The sequence below is a fragment of the Ascaphus truei genome, chromosome 13 (assembly GCF_040206685.1).
Source record: "Ascaphus truei isolate aAscTru1 chromosome 13, aAscTru1.hap1, whole genome shotgun sequence".
NCBI lineage: Eukaryota > Metazoa > Chordata > Amphibia > Anura > Ascaphidae > Ascaphus > Ascaphus truei.
The window spans coordinates 48880970-48898544 of NC_134495.1; the positions used below are offsets into that span (position 1 = coordinate 48880970).

Consider the following 17575-nt stretch of genomic DNA (forward strand, 5'->3'; position numbering starts at 1 on the left):
CCTTAAACCTTATCTCACTGCCCCTTACCTGTAAAACTCCCTCACACTCACACGCCAACACCTTACCTTAAACCTTATCTCACTGCCCCTTACCTGTAACACTCACTCACACTCACACGCCACGCCAACACCTTACCTTAAACCTTATCTCACTGCCCCTTACCTGTAACACTCACACTCACACACCACGCCAACACCTTACCTTAAACCTTATCTCACTGCCCCTTACCTGTAACACTCACTCACACGCCATGCCAACACCTTACCTTAAACCTTATCTCACTGCCCCTTACCTGTAACACTCCCTCACACTCACACGCCAACACCTTACCTTAAACCTTATCTCACTGCCCCTTACCTGTAACACTCACTCACACTCACATGCCATGCCAACACCTTACCTTAAACCTCGCCTCTTAAATGAAGCGCTTCCATAGCCTGGACTCATGGCTACTGTCCCACACTCAGTCACTCGTACCAACCACTGTGGCCAAGCACTGCCATCTACATGTTACATAGTTACATGTTACATAGTTGCATGTTACATAGTCACATAGTAGATGAGGTTGAAAAAAGACGTACGTCCATCAAGTTCAACCTATGCTAAATGTAGACAACAGATACTTTATCCTATATCTATACTTATTGATCCAGAGGAAAGCAAACAAAAAACCCCATTAAGGGGAAAAATTAATTCCTTCCTGACTCCAAGAATTAGCAATGGGATTAATCCCTGGAATGTATTCCCTCACCTGCTATCTCGAAGTCTCCCAACATACCATTTAGATTGTAAGCTCTCTGGGGCAGGGATTTCCTTTCCTAGTGTCTGATTTTGTTGCATTGTATTATAATTCTCTGTGCTGTATTGTCTCTCTTGTAATGTGCTGAGTACACTGTGGGCCCTATATAAACGCATACATACATAATCACTGTGAGCTGGGGCAGCTCGGTGGGAGACTCACAGTGTGGTCACTGATTTATCACGAGGATAGAATAACCTGAAGGGGATGTGACTCCAGCTCTTTCCAATCTTATACTATATTAGTGAAAGCACTGTATGCCTGCCTGCCTGCATGCATGCCAGCCTGCCTGCCTGCTGGATGTCCGGTGTCCCTAGGGGAAATCTCATTGGTCCCTTGGGCCGCCCCCGCACACCTCTCATTGGCCTGAGGCGGAGTGACGGCCCAAAGGACACACAGGGACACAAACACACACACAGGGACACACACACACACACAGGGACACACACAGGGACACACACAGGGACACACACACACACACACACACACACACACACACACACACACACACGGACACACACACACACACACGGACACACACACGGACACACACACACACACTCACACACACAGGGACACACACAGGGACACACACAGGGACACACACAGTAGGGGGGGGGGGGGGTGTACATTAGCAGCATTGTATAACCCGGGGGGGGGGGGGGGGGGCTCACATACCCGCCTCCGCCTCTTCCTCCCCGAAATCAGCCTCCACACCCGCGCGCACGTCCTCCTCTCCCCGTGTCTCCCGCGCTTTCAAACACACCCCCCCCCCGGCGCCGCTACAGTGAGCGGAGGAGCGAGTGCCCGGGACACAGCGGGGGAGCGGCCACAACAAGCTGCCTCCCGCCTCAGATCCACGTGGGAGCGGCCGGACGGGTGAGTGAGCGGCCTTCACCCACCCCTCACCCCCCTTCAAATCACCTCCCCTCCACCCCCCCCCCCCCCCCCCGGCGCCGCTACAGTCAGCGGAGCGAGCGAGCGCCCGGGACACAGCGGGGGAGCGGCCACAACAAGCTGCCTCCCGCCTCAGATCCACGTGGGAGCGGCCGGACGGGTGAGGGAGCTGCCGGACGGGTGAGTGAGCGGACGGGTGAGGGAGCGGCCTTCACCTCCCCTCACCCCCCTTCACCTCCCCTCACCCCCCTTCACCTCACCTCCCCTCACCCACCCCTCACCTCCCCTCACTCCACTTCCTTCCCTTCCACCTCCCCACCACCCCCCCTTCACCTCCACCCCCCTTCACCTCCCCTTCACCCCCCCCCCACCTCCCCTTCACCCCCCACCTCCCCATCCCCCCCCACCTCCCCTTCACCTCCCCCACCCCCCCTTCACCTCCCCTCCACCCCCCCTTCACCTCCCCTCCACCCCCCTCACCCCCTCCACCCCCCCCCTTCACCTCCCCTCCACCCCCCCCCCTTCACCTCCCCTCCACTCCCCTCACCTCCCCTCCACCCCCCCCCTCACCTCCCCTCCACCCCCCCCCTTCACCTCCCCTCCACCCCCCCCTTCACCTCCCCTCCACCCCCACCCTTCACCTCCCCTCCACCCCCCCCTTCACCTCCCCTCCACCCCCACCCTTCACCTCCCCTCCACCCCCCCCTTCACCTCCCCTCCACCCCCACCCTTCACCTCCCCTCCACCCCCCCCTCACCTCCCCTCCACCCCCCCCCCCTTCACCTCCCCTCCACCCCCCCCTTCACCTCCCCTCCACCCCCACCCTTCACCTCCCCTCCACCCCCCCCTTCACCTCCCCTCCACCCCCACCTTCACCTCCCCTCCACCCCCCCCTTCACCTCCCCTCCACCCCCACCCTTCACCTCCCCTCCACCCCCACCTTCACCCCCCCTTCACCTTCCCTTCACTCCCCCCTTACAACCTCCCACCACCTCCTCACCACCTCCACCCCCCTTCCCACCTCCCCCACCCAACTCCCCCCACCTCCCCCCCCTTCCCCCCACCCCCCCCCACCTCCCCCCCTTCCCACCACCTCCCCCCCACCTCCCCTTCCCCCCCACCCCCCTCCTTCCCACCACCCCCCCACCCCCCCCCCTTCCCTGAGGCGGAGTCACGGGCCAAAGGACACACAGGGACACAGACACACACACACACACACACACGTAGACACACACACACACACACACGTAGACACACACACACACAGACGTAGACACACACACACGTATACACACACACACACGTATACACACACACACGTATACACACACACACGTAGACACAAACACACACACGTAGACACAAACACACACACGTAGACACACACACACATAGACACACACGTAGACACACACGTACACACACACACGTACACACACACACACACACGTACACACACGCACGTAGACACACACACACACACACGTACACGTAGACACACACACATGTACACGTAGACACACACACACATGTACACGTAGACACGTACACACGTACACACACACACACACACACACACACATGTACACGTAGACACGTACACACACACACATGTACACGTATACTCACACACATGTACACTTACACACACACATGGAGACATACACACACACACACATGGAGACATACACACACACACATGTACACATACACACACACGTATACACTCACACACGTATACACACAGGTATACATACACATAATGTATACACACACACATGTATACACACACATGTATACACACACATGTATACACACACACACATGTATACACACACACACATGTATACACACACACACATGTATACACACACACACACGTGTATACACACACACGTGTATACACACACATGTGTATACACACACACATGTGTATACACACACACATGTGTACACACACATGTGTACACACACACACACACACATGTGTACACACACACATGTATATACACACACATGTATACACACACACACACACACATGTATACACACATACACATGTATACACACACACACACACACACACACACACTTATACACACACACACATACAATGTATACACACAAACATGTATACACACACACAAACATGTATACACGTGTATACACACACATGTGTATACACACACACAATATATACATACACACAATGTATACACACACATGTGTATACACACATGTGTATACACACACACACGTGTGTATACACACACACGTGTATACACACACACGTGTATACACACACACGTGTATACACACACACGTGTATACACACACACACACGTGTATACACACACACACACGTGTATACACACACACACACGTGTATACACACACACGTGTATACACACACACGTGTATACACACACACACGTGTATACACACACACACGTGTATACACACACACGTACACATACACACACACACACACACACATACACACACACACACATACAATGTATACACACACACACATACAATGTATACACACAAACATGTATACACACACACACCCCAGCACCACCACATCAGCACACCGGTATGCCCCCCCAGCACACTGGCATTCTCGCCTCCCCACCATTCCCAGCCCCCATCAACACCATCAGCACCCACACATCGGCACCTTTGCACCTCCCCCATCGGCACACCCACATCCGCACCCCCACATCAGCACCAAACCCTCCCAAATCAGCACACCAATACAATCACCATCAGTACAGCCACAGCAGCACTACCACCGCACATGGGCCGCGTGGACCACTCCCCACCCAAATGCTACACCCACACCACAAACATCCCGGGCAACGCCGGGGCTCTCAGCTAGTGCTCTATAATACTCACCAGCACAAAAAGAGTTAATAGGAGCCCTCTTTCTATTATGGTTCATTATATGTTTCATCTGGAAGTGAAGGTTTTTTCTATTTACATACGTGTGTGTGTGTGTCTGTGTGTGTGTGTCTGTGTGTGTGTGTGTGTGTCTGTGTGTGTGTGTGTCTGTGTGTGTCTGTGTGTGTGTGTGTGTGTGTGTGTGTGTGTGTTTCTCACTGCGGCCTGCTCTGGTTACAGATGGAGAGAGAAATGAGGCACAAGCTGAAAACGGCTTTCAAGAACTTCATCGAGAAGGTGGAATCCCTGACTAAGGACGACCTGGAGTTCGAGATTCCCTTCAGGGACCTGGGGTAATAAGTCCTGTGTGTGTCCCCTCCCCCTTCAGGGACCTGGGGTAAAAAGTCCTGTGTGTGTCCCCTCCCCCTTCAGGGACCTGAGGTAATAAGTCCTGTGCTTGTCCCTCCCCCTTCAGGGACCTGGGGTAATAAGTCCTGTGCGTGTCCCTCCCCCTTCAGGGACCTGGGGTAATAAGTCCTGTGCGTGTCCCCTCCCCCTTCAGGGACCTGGGGTAATAAGTCCTGTGCTTGTCCCCTCCCCCTGCAGAGACCTGGGGTAATAAGCCCTGTGAGTGTCCCCTCCCCCTACACTGTGTTGGTGTTACCCCAGTGGCGGGCACGCAGTGGCACAGGATGTGCAGCGATAAAGAGGGATGAGTCTGTCCTTTTCTGTGACTTCTTCATTATCTTCTGACCCTGGATCGCATGGCGGATATACCTGCAGAGCGTTACTCCTTCTCATGTCAGCTCCCTGCCCTCTCTGAGCTTGTCTTCTGACCCTGGATCGCATGGCGGATATACCTGCAGAGCGTTACTCCTTCTCATGTCAGCTCCCTGCCCTCTCTGAGCTTGTCTTCTGACCCTGGATCGCATGGCGGATATACCTGCAGAGCGTTACTCCTCCTCATGTCCGCTCCCTGCCCTCTCTGAGCTTGTCTTCTGCTCCACCTTTCAGGTTCAATGGCGCTCCCTACAGAAGCACCTGCCTCCTGCAGCCCACTAGCAGTGCCCTGGTGAACACCACAGAATGGGTGAGTGTGAGCGCCCGCTGACACTGCACACTCAGCAGTGCAGGAACTATGCAAAGACTTGCAATGACTGTCCTACACCCCCCCCCCCCCTTGCACACTCGGCAGCGGAGGAGCTACACAAAGACTTGTAATGACTGCCCCTCAACCTTCTGCACACACACTCGGCAGCGGAGGAGCTACACAATGACTTGCAATGACTGTCCCCCCATTCCCCCTGCACACTCGGCAGCGGAGGAGCTACACAAAGACTTGTAATGACTGCCCCTCAACCCTCTGCACACACACTCGGCAGCGGAGGAGCTACACAATGACTTGCAATGACTGTCCCCCCCCCCAACCCCCCTGCACACTCGGCAGCGGAGGAGCTACACAATGACTTGCAATGACTGTCCCACCCCCTCCAACCCCCCTGCACACTCGGCAGCGGAGGAGCTACACAATGACTTGTAATGACTGTCCCTCCACCCCCTGCACACTCAGCAGCGGAGGAGCCACACAAAGACTTGCAATGACTGTCCCCCCGTCCCCCCCTGCACACTCAGCAGCGGAGCAGTGAAGGTGTACCGATAGAATATTTCCCTGGGAAGCGACATGTTCCCTGAACGGTTTGTGTGACGACGTTGCTGCGCACACCTGCAAGTGTGCGCATTGTGTTTCCTTTCTGGTTTGCTCCCATATTTGAGGAAAGGGGAAGGCGCAGCTTTTAGATACAATAGTACGACTACAAACGGATACTGACCAAACACAGGGCAGACCCAGACCCAGCTGCAGCTCTTTCTGGGGGAAGTCCAGGAGATTAAACATCGGACACATGATCGTTAGGATGTGAGGTTTGCAGCTAGTGGGACCATGTGTAGAGTTGAGCCACGGCGTGGTCATTATAGCAGTGTCCTGTATCCCCTCAGCCTCCCTTCGTGGTCACGCTGGACGAGGTGGAGCTCGTGCACTTTGAGAGGGTGCAGTTCCACCTGAAGAACTTCGACATGGTCATCGTGTACAAGGAATACAGCAAGAAGGTCACCATGATCAACGCTATCCCCGTGGCGTCGCTGGACCCCATCAAGGAATGGCTGAAGTGAGCCTGTCGCGTGGGAGGGAGGGTTTCGCTGGTGCACACAGAGAGCACGGCTGTGAGCGCACACCCGCATGTTTGTCACTTTCCGATCACACACACTTGCATGGGTTATAAAGGTGCTGCATGTAGGAAGGCAGAGACCTCCGCCTGGGGGAAGGTCTTGTAGGAAAGCCAGGAGGTAGTAGGTAAAATCGAGCACAGCAAAAATGGTGAAGAACAAAATAAGGTAATTCAGGGCAACTCCAAAAAAGATATTTATTGTGCAGTTCAAAAGTGGGTAACGGACGGGTGAAGGCCCCTGCGCGTTTCGTGCACGAGCACTTTATCAAGGTCTCGTAGAAAAGGCCCGGAAGAGCAGTGGCAGGTCTAAGAATTCGAAGGTCTTAAACCGTGTGGGCTCATGTCCTGATCCATGACCACATCACCAGGCACACGTGAAGGTCAGGCTGCGTCCATACACCCTGCAGCCGCGCGGAGGCTGAGGGAAAGCGGGTGCTTTCCCTGGCCTTAGTACGCGTGCCGTCCGGGGTCGTGTCTATGGGCGGGCCAGTGACGTCACAGCTGGTTCGCCCTCATTGTGCGAACTGCTCACGTGACCGCCCGAGAAATCAGTTTTGCTTGATTTCACGCGCATCGCGCGCCCCCTCCCGCACGCTGTGTAGACGCGATCACTGCCTTTAGGCAGTCTGACCGCTCACCGCGCGGTCTGCCCCTGTATGGACGCAGCCTTAGAGACGAGCAAGACCGCCCGCTCACCTTGTGTAGGAATTTGATCTTGGTGCACATGGGTAATGCATAGAAAGAAGAGGGATCCCCCCTTAGAAGATAGGAGGGGAAAAAAGATCCCAATTTGCATGCACCAAGATCGATAATAAAATGAGATATGGCTGGGGATTTACCCCCGCGGCACAGGGAACGTCAGCGAGTGATCAGAGTATGGAGTGGGAAGCTCCTAACTTGTGTTATGCAAGTGGGATTCATTCAAACCCATTAATTCAGACAAATTCTAATAATAATAATAATGGGGAACTTTATTATTAGAATGTTGCTGAATGAAAGTGTTTTAATTAACACTCTTCTTTCTTTGCACTTTAATATAACCTTCGTGTGCGACTGGTATCGGTTATCCCAAAATGTGGCCTGCGTTGGGTTGTGAGGAGAGTGGCAGAACCATGGGGCTGACTCCATTTCTGGCCGCTTAAGGGGGAAACGGTACTAGTTGGAGGAAGGTTAGTGCCTGAGATACATGGAAATATACGCAGTAACGCAGCGTTCCTAACATGGCATGTTTGTGTGTCCTTGGAAAATACTCATTTAAATGTCCAGGTTTGGCTTGTGCTGACTGACCAGTCTTAGCCCCTTGTTCTCCCTGAGTAAGAGGCGATACAGGGTCCTCACTCCTCTCTGCCCCCTCAGCTCCTGTGACCTGAAGTACACCGAGGGGGTGCAGTCCCTCAACTGGACCAAAATTATGAAGACTATCGTGGATGACCCCGAGGGATTCTTCGAGCAGGGCGGCTGGTCCTTCCTGGAGCCGGAAGGAGAGGTGACTGGGAGATGGCACTTTTAGCTGTAGAACTGGACTGTCTGTTGTGCCCCTAGCGTCCCCTGCATTGCGCGCTCAATGTCCCTTGCGTAGCGTGTGTGTGTACGTGCGCGTGCGTGTGCGCGTGCGTGCGTGCGTGTGTGTGTGTGTGTGTGTGTGTGTGTGTGATGAACAATTACTCGCTGCAATCTTTGCAAATGGTGAGGAAAGTGTGTATTAAATTGTTCCCTTTTTGGACCTCTGGAACCTTGTTGAAAATAGTGAGACTGTGGTGAGAGTGTACACTTTTATACCCAGTGAGGATGGGGTTAAAAGGAATGCAGCGCCCGTCTGGTAGGGTGTCAGTCATTTTGGGGGGTTTCTGAGAGCTTGCTGGGTATCTGTTTGTTAAGGGTGTCAGACAACCTGAATCAGCAGAAGTAATGTAAGCAACGACCCTGGCCCCGGGAAAGCCTGGCCTGTCTGACCGGTCTCCCCTCGCACACAGGGCAGCGACGCGGAGGCAGCCGCCTCGGAGTCTGAGGTAGAAGACGAGACGTTTAACCCATCGGAGGACGAGTATGAGGAGGAGGAGGACAGCGATGAGGATTACTCTGACGAGAGCGAGGATTCTGGTATAGCAGAGTGCCGCTTTACTGGGGGTCTTGTAATTGGTGGGATGGGAGGGGGGGCTTATGTATGGTGGGCAAGGTTGTGACACTGAATGTATCCGTCCATTAGTGGCCTACAGTGGAGATTCTCTGGGCACTGACGAGGAGAGTGGGAAGGACTGGGATCAACTGGAGGAGGAAGCCAGAAAAGGTGAGCGACGGGGGAAAACTGTGCTCGGGTCCATGTGTGAGCGACGCGGGAAAACTGCGCTCGGGTCCATGTGTGTGACGCGGGATAACTGCGCTCGGGTCCATGTGTGTGTGAGACGTGGGATAACTGCGCTCGGGTCCGTGTGTGTGAGCGACGCAGGATAACTGCGCTCGGGTCCATGTGTGAGCGACGCGGGATAACTGCGCTCGGGTCCATGTGAGCGACGCGGGATAACTGCGCTCGGGTCCGTGTGAGCGACGCGGGATAACTGCGCTCGGGTCCGTGTGTGTGTGACGCGGGATAACTGCGCTCGGGTCCGTGTGTGTGTGACGCGGGATAACTGCGCTCGGGTCCGTGTGAGCGACGCGGGATAACTGCGCTCGGGTCCGTGTGTGTGTGACGCGGGATAACTGCGTTCGGGTCCGTGTGTGAGCGACACGGGAAAACTGCTCGGGTCCGTGTGTGTGAGACGCGGGATAACTGCGCTCGGGTCCGTGTGTGTGAGCGACGCAGGATAACTGCGCTCGGGTCCGTGTGTGACGCGGGATAACTGCGCTCGGGTCCGTGTGTGTGAGCGACGCAGGATAACTGCGCTCGGGTCCATGTGTGAGCGACGCGGGATAACTGCGCTCGGGTCCATGTGTGACGCGGGATAACTGCGCTCGGGTCCATGTGTGAGCGACGCGGGATAACTGCGCTCGGGTCCGTGTGTGTGAGACGCGGGATAACTGCGCTCGGGTCCGTGTGTGTGAGACGCGGGATAACTGCGCTCGGGTCCGTGTGTGACGCGGGATAACTGCGCTCGGGTCCGTGTGTGTGTGACGCGGGATAACTGCGCTCGGGTCCATGTATGAGCGACGCAGGATAACTGCGCTCGGGTCCATGTGTGTGACGCGGGATAACTGCGCTCGGGTCCATGTGTGAGCGACGCGGGATAACTGCGCTCGGGTCCATGTGTGTGAGACGCGGGATAACTGCGCTCGGGTCCATGTGTGTGAGACGCGGGATAACTGCGCTCGGGTCCATGTGTGTGACGCGGGATAACTGCGCTCGGGTCCATGTGTGTGTGACGCGGGATAACTGCGCTCGGGTCCGTGTGTGAGCGACGCGGGATAACTGCGCTCGGGTCCGTGTGTGAGCGACGCGGGATAACTGCGCTCGGGTCCGTGTGTGTGAGACGCGGGATAACTGCGCTCGGGTCCGTGTGTGTGACGCGGGATAACTGCGCTCGGGTCCGTGTGTGTGTGACGCGGGATAACTGCGCTCGGGTCCGTGTGTGAGCGACGCGGGATAACTGCGCTCGGGTCCATGTGTGACGCGGGATAACTGCGCTCGGGTCCATGTGTGTGTAACGCGGGATAACTGCGCTCGGGTCCATGTGTGAGCGACGCGGGATAACTGCGCTCGGGTCCGTGTGTGTGAGACGCGGGATAACTGCGCTCGGGTCCGTGTGTGTGAGACGCGGGATAACTGCGCTCGGGTCCATGTGTGACGCGGGATAACTGCGCTCGGGTCCGTGTGTGTGTGACGCGGGATAACTGCGCTCGGGTCCATGTGTGAGCGACGCGGGATAACTGCGCTCGGGTCCGTGTGTGTGTGACGCGGGATAACTGCGCTCGGGTCCATGTGTGAGCGACGCGGGATAACTGCGCTCGGGTCCATGTGTGAGCGACGCGGGATAACTGCGCTCGGGTCCGTGTGTGTGTGACGCGGGATAACTGCGCTCGGGTCCGTGTGTGAGACGCGGGATAACTGCGCTCGGGTCCGTGTGTGAGACGCGGGATAACTGCGCTCGGGTCCGTGTGTGAGCGACGCGGGATAACTGCGCTCGGGTCCGTGTGTGTGACGCGGGATAACTGCGCTCGGGTCCATGTGTGAGCGACGCGGGATAACTGCGCTCGGGTCCATGTGTGTGTGACGCGGGATAACTGTGCTCGGGTCCATGTGTGTGACGCGGGATAACTGCGCTCGGGTCCATGTGTGTGTGACGCGGGATAACTGCGCTCGGGTCCATGTGTGTGTGACGCGGGATAACTGCGCTCGGGTCCATGTGTGTGTGACGCGGGATAACTGTGCTCGGGTCCGTGTGTGTGACGCGGGATAACTGCGCTCGGGTCCATGTGTGTGTGACGCGGGATAACTGCGCTCGGGTCCATGTGTGTGTGACGCGGGATAACTGCGCTCGGGTCCATGTGTGAGCGACGCGGGATAACTGCGCTCGGGTCCGTGTGTGAGCGACGCGGGATAACTGCGCTCGGGTCCATGTGTGAGCGACGCGGGATAACTGCGCTCGGGTCCGTGTGTGAGCGACGCGGGATAACTGCGCTCGGGTCCGTGTGTGTGAGTGACGCGGGATAACTGCGCTCGGGTCCATGTGTGAGCGACGCGGGATAACTGCGCTCGGGTCCATGTGTGACGCGGGATAACTGCGCTCGGGTCCATGTGTGTGACGCGGGATAACTGCGCTCGGGTCCGTGTGTGACGCGGGATAACTGCGCTCGGGTCCATGTGTGTGACGCGGGATAACTGCGCTCGGGTCCGTGTGTGTGAGCGACGCGGGATAACTGCGCTCGGGTCCGTGTGTGTGTGACGCGGGATAACTGCGCTCGGGTCCATGTGCGAGCGACGCGGGATAACTGCGCTCGGGTCCATGTGTGTGTGACGCGGGATAACTGCGCTCGGGTCCATGTGTGTGAGACGCGGGAAAACTGCGCTCGGGTCCATGTGTGTGAGATGCGGGAAAACTGCGCTCGGGTCCATGTGTGTGAGACGCGGGATAACTGCGCTCGGGTCCATGTGTGTGACGCGGGATAACTGCGCTCGGGTCCATGTGTGTGACGCGGGATAACTGCGCTCGGGTCCATGTGTGTGAGACGCGGGAAAACTGCGCTCGGGTCCATGTGTGTGAGACGCGGGATAACTGCGCTCGGGTCCATGTGTGTGTGACGCGGGATAACTGCGCTCGGGTCCCTGTGTGTGTGACGCGGGATAACTGCGCTCGGGTCCCTGTGTGAGCGACGCGGGATAACTGCGCTCGGGTCCATGTGTGTGACGCGGGATAACTGCGCTCGGGTCCATGTGTGAGCGACGCGGTATAACTGCGCTCGGGTCCATGTGTGTGAGACGCGGGAAAACTGCGCTCGGGTCCATGTGTGTGACGCGGGATAACTGCGCTCGGGTCCATGTGTGTGACGCGGGATAACTGCGCTCGGGTCCATGTGTGTGACGCGGGATAACTGCGCTCGGGTCCATGTGTGTGAGACGCGGGATAACTGCGCTCGGGTCCATGTGTGTGACGCGGGATAACTGCGCTCGGGTCCATGTGTGTGACGCGGGATAACTGCGCTCGGGTCCGTGTGTGTGTGACGCGGGATAACTGCGCTCGGGTCCGTGTGTGTGAGCGACGCGGGATAACTGCGCTCGGGTCCATGTGTGAGCGACGCGGGATAACTGCGCTCGGGTCCATGTGTGACGCGGGATAACTGCGCTCGGGTCCATGTGTGTGACGCGGGATAACTGCGCTCGGGTCCATGTGTGTGACGCGGGATAACTGCGCTCGGGTCCATGTGTGTGAGACGCGGGAAAACTGCGCTCGGGTCCATGTGTGTGACGCGGGATAACTGCGCTCGGGTCCATGTGTGTGACGCGGGATAACTGCGCTCGGGTCCATGTGTGTGACGCGGGATAACTGCGCTCGGGTCCATGTGTGTGACGCGGGATAACTGCGCTCGGGTCCATGTGTGTGAGACGCGGGATAACTGCGCTCGGGTCCATGTGTGTGACGCGGGATAACTGCGCTCGGGTCCGTGTGTGAGTGACGCGGGATAACTGCGCTCGGGTCCGTGTGTGTGTGATGCGGGATAACTGCGCTCGGGTCCATGTGTGAGCGACGCGGGATAACTGCGCTCGGGTCCATGTGTGAGCGACGCGGGATAACTGCGCTCGGGTCCATGTGTGAGACGCGGGATAACTGCGCTCGGGTCCGTGTGTGTGACGCGGGATAACTGCGCTCGGGTCCATGTGTGTGACGCGGGATAACTGCGCTCGGGTCCGTGTGTGACGCGGGATAACTGCGCTCGGGTCCATGTGTGAGCGACGCGGGATAACTGCGCTCGGGTCCGTGTGTGAGTGACGCGGGATAACTGCGCTCGGGTCCATGTGTGTGACGCGGGATAACTGCGTTTGGGTCCATGTGTGTGACGCGGGATAACTGCGCTCGGGTCCATGTGTGACGCGGGATAACTGCGCTCGGGTCCATGTGTGACGCGGGATAACTGCGCTCGGGTCCGTGTGTGTGTGACGCGGGATAACTGCGCTCGGGTCCGTGTGTGACGCGGGATAACTGCGCTCGGGTCCGTGTGTGTGTGACGCGGGATAACTGCGCTCGGGTCCGTGTGTGACGCGGGATAACTGCGCTCGGGTCCGTGTGAGCGACGCGGGATAACTGCGCTCGGGTCCATGTGTGAGCGACGCGGGATAACTGCGCTCGGGTCCGTGTGTGTGTGACGCGGGATAACTGCGCTCGGGTCCGTGTGTGACGCGGGATAACTGTGCTCGGGTCCATGTGTGAGCGACGCGGGATAACTGCGCTCGGGTCCATGTGTGAGCGACGCGGGATAACTGCGCTCGGGTCCGTGTGTGTGTGACGCGGGATAACTGCGCTCGGGTCCGTGTGTGACGCGGGATAACTGTGCTCGGGTCCATGTGTGAGCGACGCGGGATAACTGCGCTCGGGTCCATGTGTGAGCGACGCGGGATAACTGCGCTCGGGTCCGTGTGTGTGTGACGCGGGATAACTGCGCTCGGGTCCGTGTGTGACGCGGGATAACTGTGCTCGGGTCCATGTGTGAGCGACGCGGGATAACTGCGCTCGGGTCCATGTGTGAGCGACGCGGGATAACTGCGCTCGGGTCCGTGTGTGTGTTAATGATTGACTGGATTGCTCGACGCTTAATGTTCAGAAGCCACATCCAGCGTATTAATGACCTAGTGATGTGAGCTTGTAACAGCTGCCAACATGGCAATAAATATTAGCATTAAAACCAATGTGTCCTACAATAGGAATAATCTCCCCCTCCGATCGGGACCCCACCTGGGAATGAATACACCGTTACTGCAGTATTAGTGCAGAAGTCCTCTTCTCTGGGACCTTTTGGCTCATGCAGAGTTAATGTCTCAACATATCGCTGCTAGTTATGTAGCCCGGCCTCTCAGGCTGGCACCCAGTTATGTAGCACGGCCTCTCAGGCTGGCACCCAGTTATGTAGCACGGCCTCTCAGGCTGGCACCCAGTTATGTAGCACGGCCTCTCAGGCTGGCACCCAGTTATGTAGCACGGCCTCTCAGGGTGGCACCCAGTTATGTAGCACGGCCTCTCAGGCTGGCACCCAGTTATGTAGCACGGCCTCTCAGGCTGGCACCCAGTTATGTAGCACGGCCTCTCAGGGTGGCACCCAGTTATGTAGCACGGCCTCTCAGGCTGGCACCCAGTTATGTAGCACGGCCTCTCAGGCTGGCACCCAGTTATGTAGCACGGCCTCTGGTTATGTAGCACGGCCTCTCAGGCTGGCACCCAGTTATGTAGCACGGCCTCTCAGGCTGGCACCCAGTTATGTAGCATGGCCTCTCAGGGTGGCACCCAGTTATGTAGCACGGCCTCTCAGGCTGGCACCCAGTTATGTAGCACGGCCTCTCAGGCTGGCACCCAGTTATGTAGCACGGCCTCTCAGGCTGGCACCCAGTTATGTAGCACGGCCTCTCAGGCTGGCACCCAGTTATGTAGCACGGCCTCTCAGGCTGGCACCCAGTTATGTAGCACGGCCTCTCAGGCTGGCACCCAGTTATGTAGCACGGCCTCTCAGGCTGGCACCCAGTTATGTAGCACGGCCTCTCAGGCTGGCACCCAGTTATGTAGCACGGCCTCTGGTTATGTAGCACGGCCTCTCAGGCTGGCACCCAGTTATGTAGCACGGCCTCTCAGGCTGGCACCCAGTTATGTAGCACGGCCTCTCAGGCTGGCACCCAGTTATGTAGCACGGCCTCTCAGGGTGGCACCCAGTTATGTAGCACGGCCTCTCAGGCTGGCACCCAGTTATGTAGCACGGCCTCTCAGGCTGGCACCCAGTTATGTAGCACGGCCTCTGGTTATGTAGCACGGCCTCTCAGGCTGGCACCCAGTTATGTAGCACGGCCTCTCAGGCTGGCACCCAGTTATGTAGCATGGCCTCTCAGGGTGGCACCCAGTTATGTAGCACGGCCTCTCTGGCTGGCACCCAGTTATGTAGCACGGCCTCTCAGGCTGGCACCCAGTTATGTAGCACGGCCTCTCAGGCTGGCACCCAGTTATGTAGCACGGCCTCTCAGGCTGGCACCCAGTTATGTAGCACGGCCTCTCAGGCTGGCACCCAGTTATGTAGCACGGCCTCTCAGGCTGGCACCCAGTTATGTAGCACGGCCTCTCAGGCTGGCACCCAGTTATGTAGCACGGCCTCTCAGGCTGGCACCCAGTTATGTAGCACGGCCTCTCTGGCTGGCACCCGGTTATGTAGCACGGCCTCTCAGGGTGGCACCCAGTTATGTAGCACGGCCTCTCTGGCTGGCACCCAGTTATGTAGCACGGCCTCTCAGGCTGGCACCCAGTTATGTAGCACGGCCTCTCAGGGTGGCACCCAGTTATGTTGCACGGCCTCTCTGGCTAGCACCCAGTTATGTAGCACGGCCTCTCTGGGCTGCCGCTGTCCTGCCCGTGTCACCTGGCCCTCCTTTACGCGCACACGTCAGTGCTGCCGCTGTCCCGCCCGTGTTATTGGGTTACCGGCAGTGATCACGCCTGCTACATCTGTACACAGCTGTGTTATTCCATTTCAAAGCTCAATGCAAGCGTACTGTGCACTTCTCAACCCGCTAACGGCCGCGTCTCCTCCCCTCAGCTGACCGCGAGAGCCAATACGAGGAAGAGGAGGACAAAAGTCGAGGAAAGAAGAGGAAGATCATCAGCCGCAGTCACACCCCCTCCAAAAAGAGGAGGAAGTGATACCCGCATCCCCTTCCCCCCATTTCCCCTTCCCCCTCATCCCTCTTTCTACGTCTCATTCCTCTCCCAGATTCAGGGTTCTCTTCCTTTGCTGCCAGAGGAAGTCTGCAACACATCGCTCTGCATTAGTGAGACTGCCCAGCAGTGTAAAGGTTAAATGGACCAATCCGTCATGGTTTTACTACTATTATTATTATTATTATTATTTCTTCCCCTCAATACCGGACACGGCTGAAAGTTTGGTGCCTCAGTGAGCACTTTATGGCTGAGGTGAAATGAGGAAATATCAAAACTTTTCCAGGCTGGGGGAGGGGGGCGACGGAGAGAGGATGTCAATCCGGCATGGACTCGCAGCACTGACAATGAAAGGGTTAAAGTGCGCCTCTGCGCCCCCAGCTGCCCTCGGGTGGCTGTCCCGCACACGTGAGGCTTATCGCGACCCCCTCACCTCAATTTCCACTTGGGCCGTCCTGGCCGCAGCTTCCTTTTCACGCCTGCGGTTTTCTGCGCGGCTTGCCTCCCACCAAACTGGGGTTTTTTGTTGTTTTTTTGGAAAGCGTACTTTGTTTGCGTTTCGCCGCTGTCTGCCATCGTTTCTCGCCGCGGTTTCTGAAGTCTTCGCAGTGGGGACAAGTTTCAGTATCTTTTTTTGCCCTCCTTGACTCTTCTCTCCGTGTTATATTTCTCTCTAGCAGTGAGTGTAAACGGTGTTTTTCAGACTTTGGAAAAATGTTAAAAATCAAAATAAACTTTTTTTTTTTGTACGTTTTTCCCCCGTGTGACGTCTTTGTAACGTTTCGGGGGCAGCGAGTTGTATGATTTATATTCACATTGTTCTTGCACGACACATGGTTTTACCCAAAGGTTGAAATGGAGCTGCGCTCCTAACCCCTCCATGGTTGTCGCTATGAAATTACAATAACATTTAGATTCTTCGGGGTACACGTTTGCTGAGGTGGGTTCAGGGTGTCCACATAGTCAATAATTGGCATTAGCATCTGCTGTGCGATACACTTTCTGACCAGCAGACATAGGGAGGATTTGTTTCTGTAAAGTACCCCTAGTTTGTCATTGGATTTGGATGTCAGGGTATCAATGTGCATCCCGAATAAATGTTAAATGGGAGTCAAACCATATGCTCAAGTATTTAAAACGAGTAACGGGATAGGGCGGTATTAGCGCCGGTTCTGATCTGGAGCTCATTCATTTGAAGCTTTAAAAATGTAGCCTTGGTCCCAAATACCATTGTTACAGTCTTGTCTGTGTTTAAAAAAAATTTGTTTTGGGACATCCAATTTTCAAGACTCAAATAATCAGATTGAAGTACATGTCCAATGTCAGAGAGGCTATGGCTGTGTGCATATAATATTGTCATCCGCATACATGTGTATTGAGGCTTCCTGACAAGCTACAGCTTGTCATACAGGAAGATCATTAATGAACACAG

General features: G+C 56.4%; 1 protein-coding gene across 1 annotated transcript in view; it reads left to right on the top strand.

Moving 5' to 3' along the window:
- Window positions 1–16892, top strand: part of SUPT16H (SPT16 homolog, facilitates chromatin remodeling subunit) — a 34464-nt gene extending 17572 nt beyond the window's left edge. Inside the window, exons 19-25 of the mRNA XM_075569136.1 lie at window positions 4824–4936; window positions 5598–5673; window positions 6579–6748; window positions 8165–8294; window positions 8782–8908; window positions 9015–9095; window positions 16025–16892. Coding sequence (XP_075425251.1) covers window positions 4824–4936; window positions 5598–5673; window positions 6579–6748; window positions 8165–8294; window positions 8782–8908; window positions 9015–9095; window positions 16025–16128 — 801 coding nt within the window. The 3' untranslated portion in view covers window positions 16129–16892. The remainder of the gene's footprint in view (window positions 1–4823; window positions 4937–5597; window positions 5674–6578; window positions 6749–8164; window positions 8295–8781; window positions 8909–9014; window positions 9096–16024) is intronic.
- The last annotated feature ends 683 nt before the right edge of the window (window positions 16893–17575 follow it).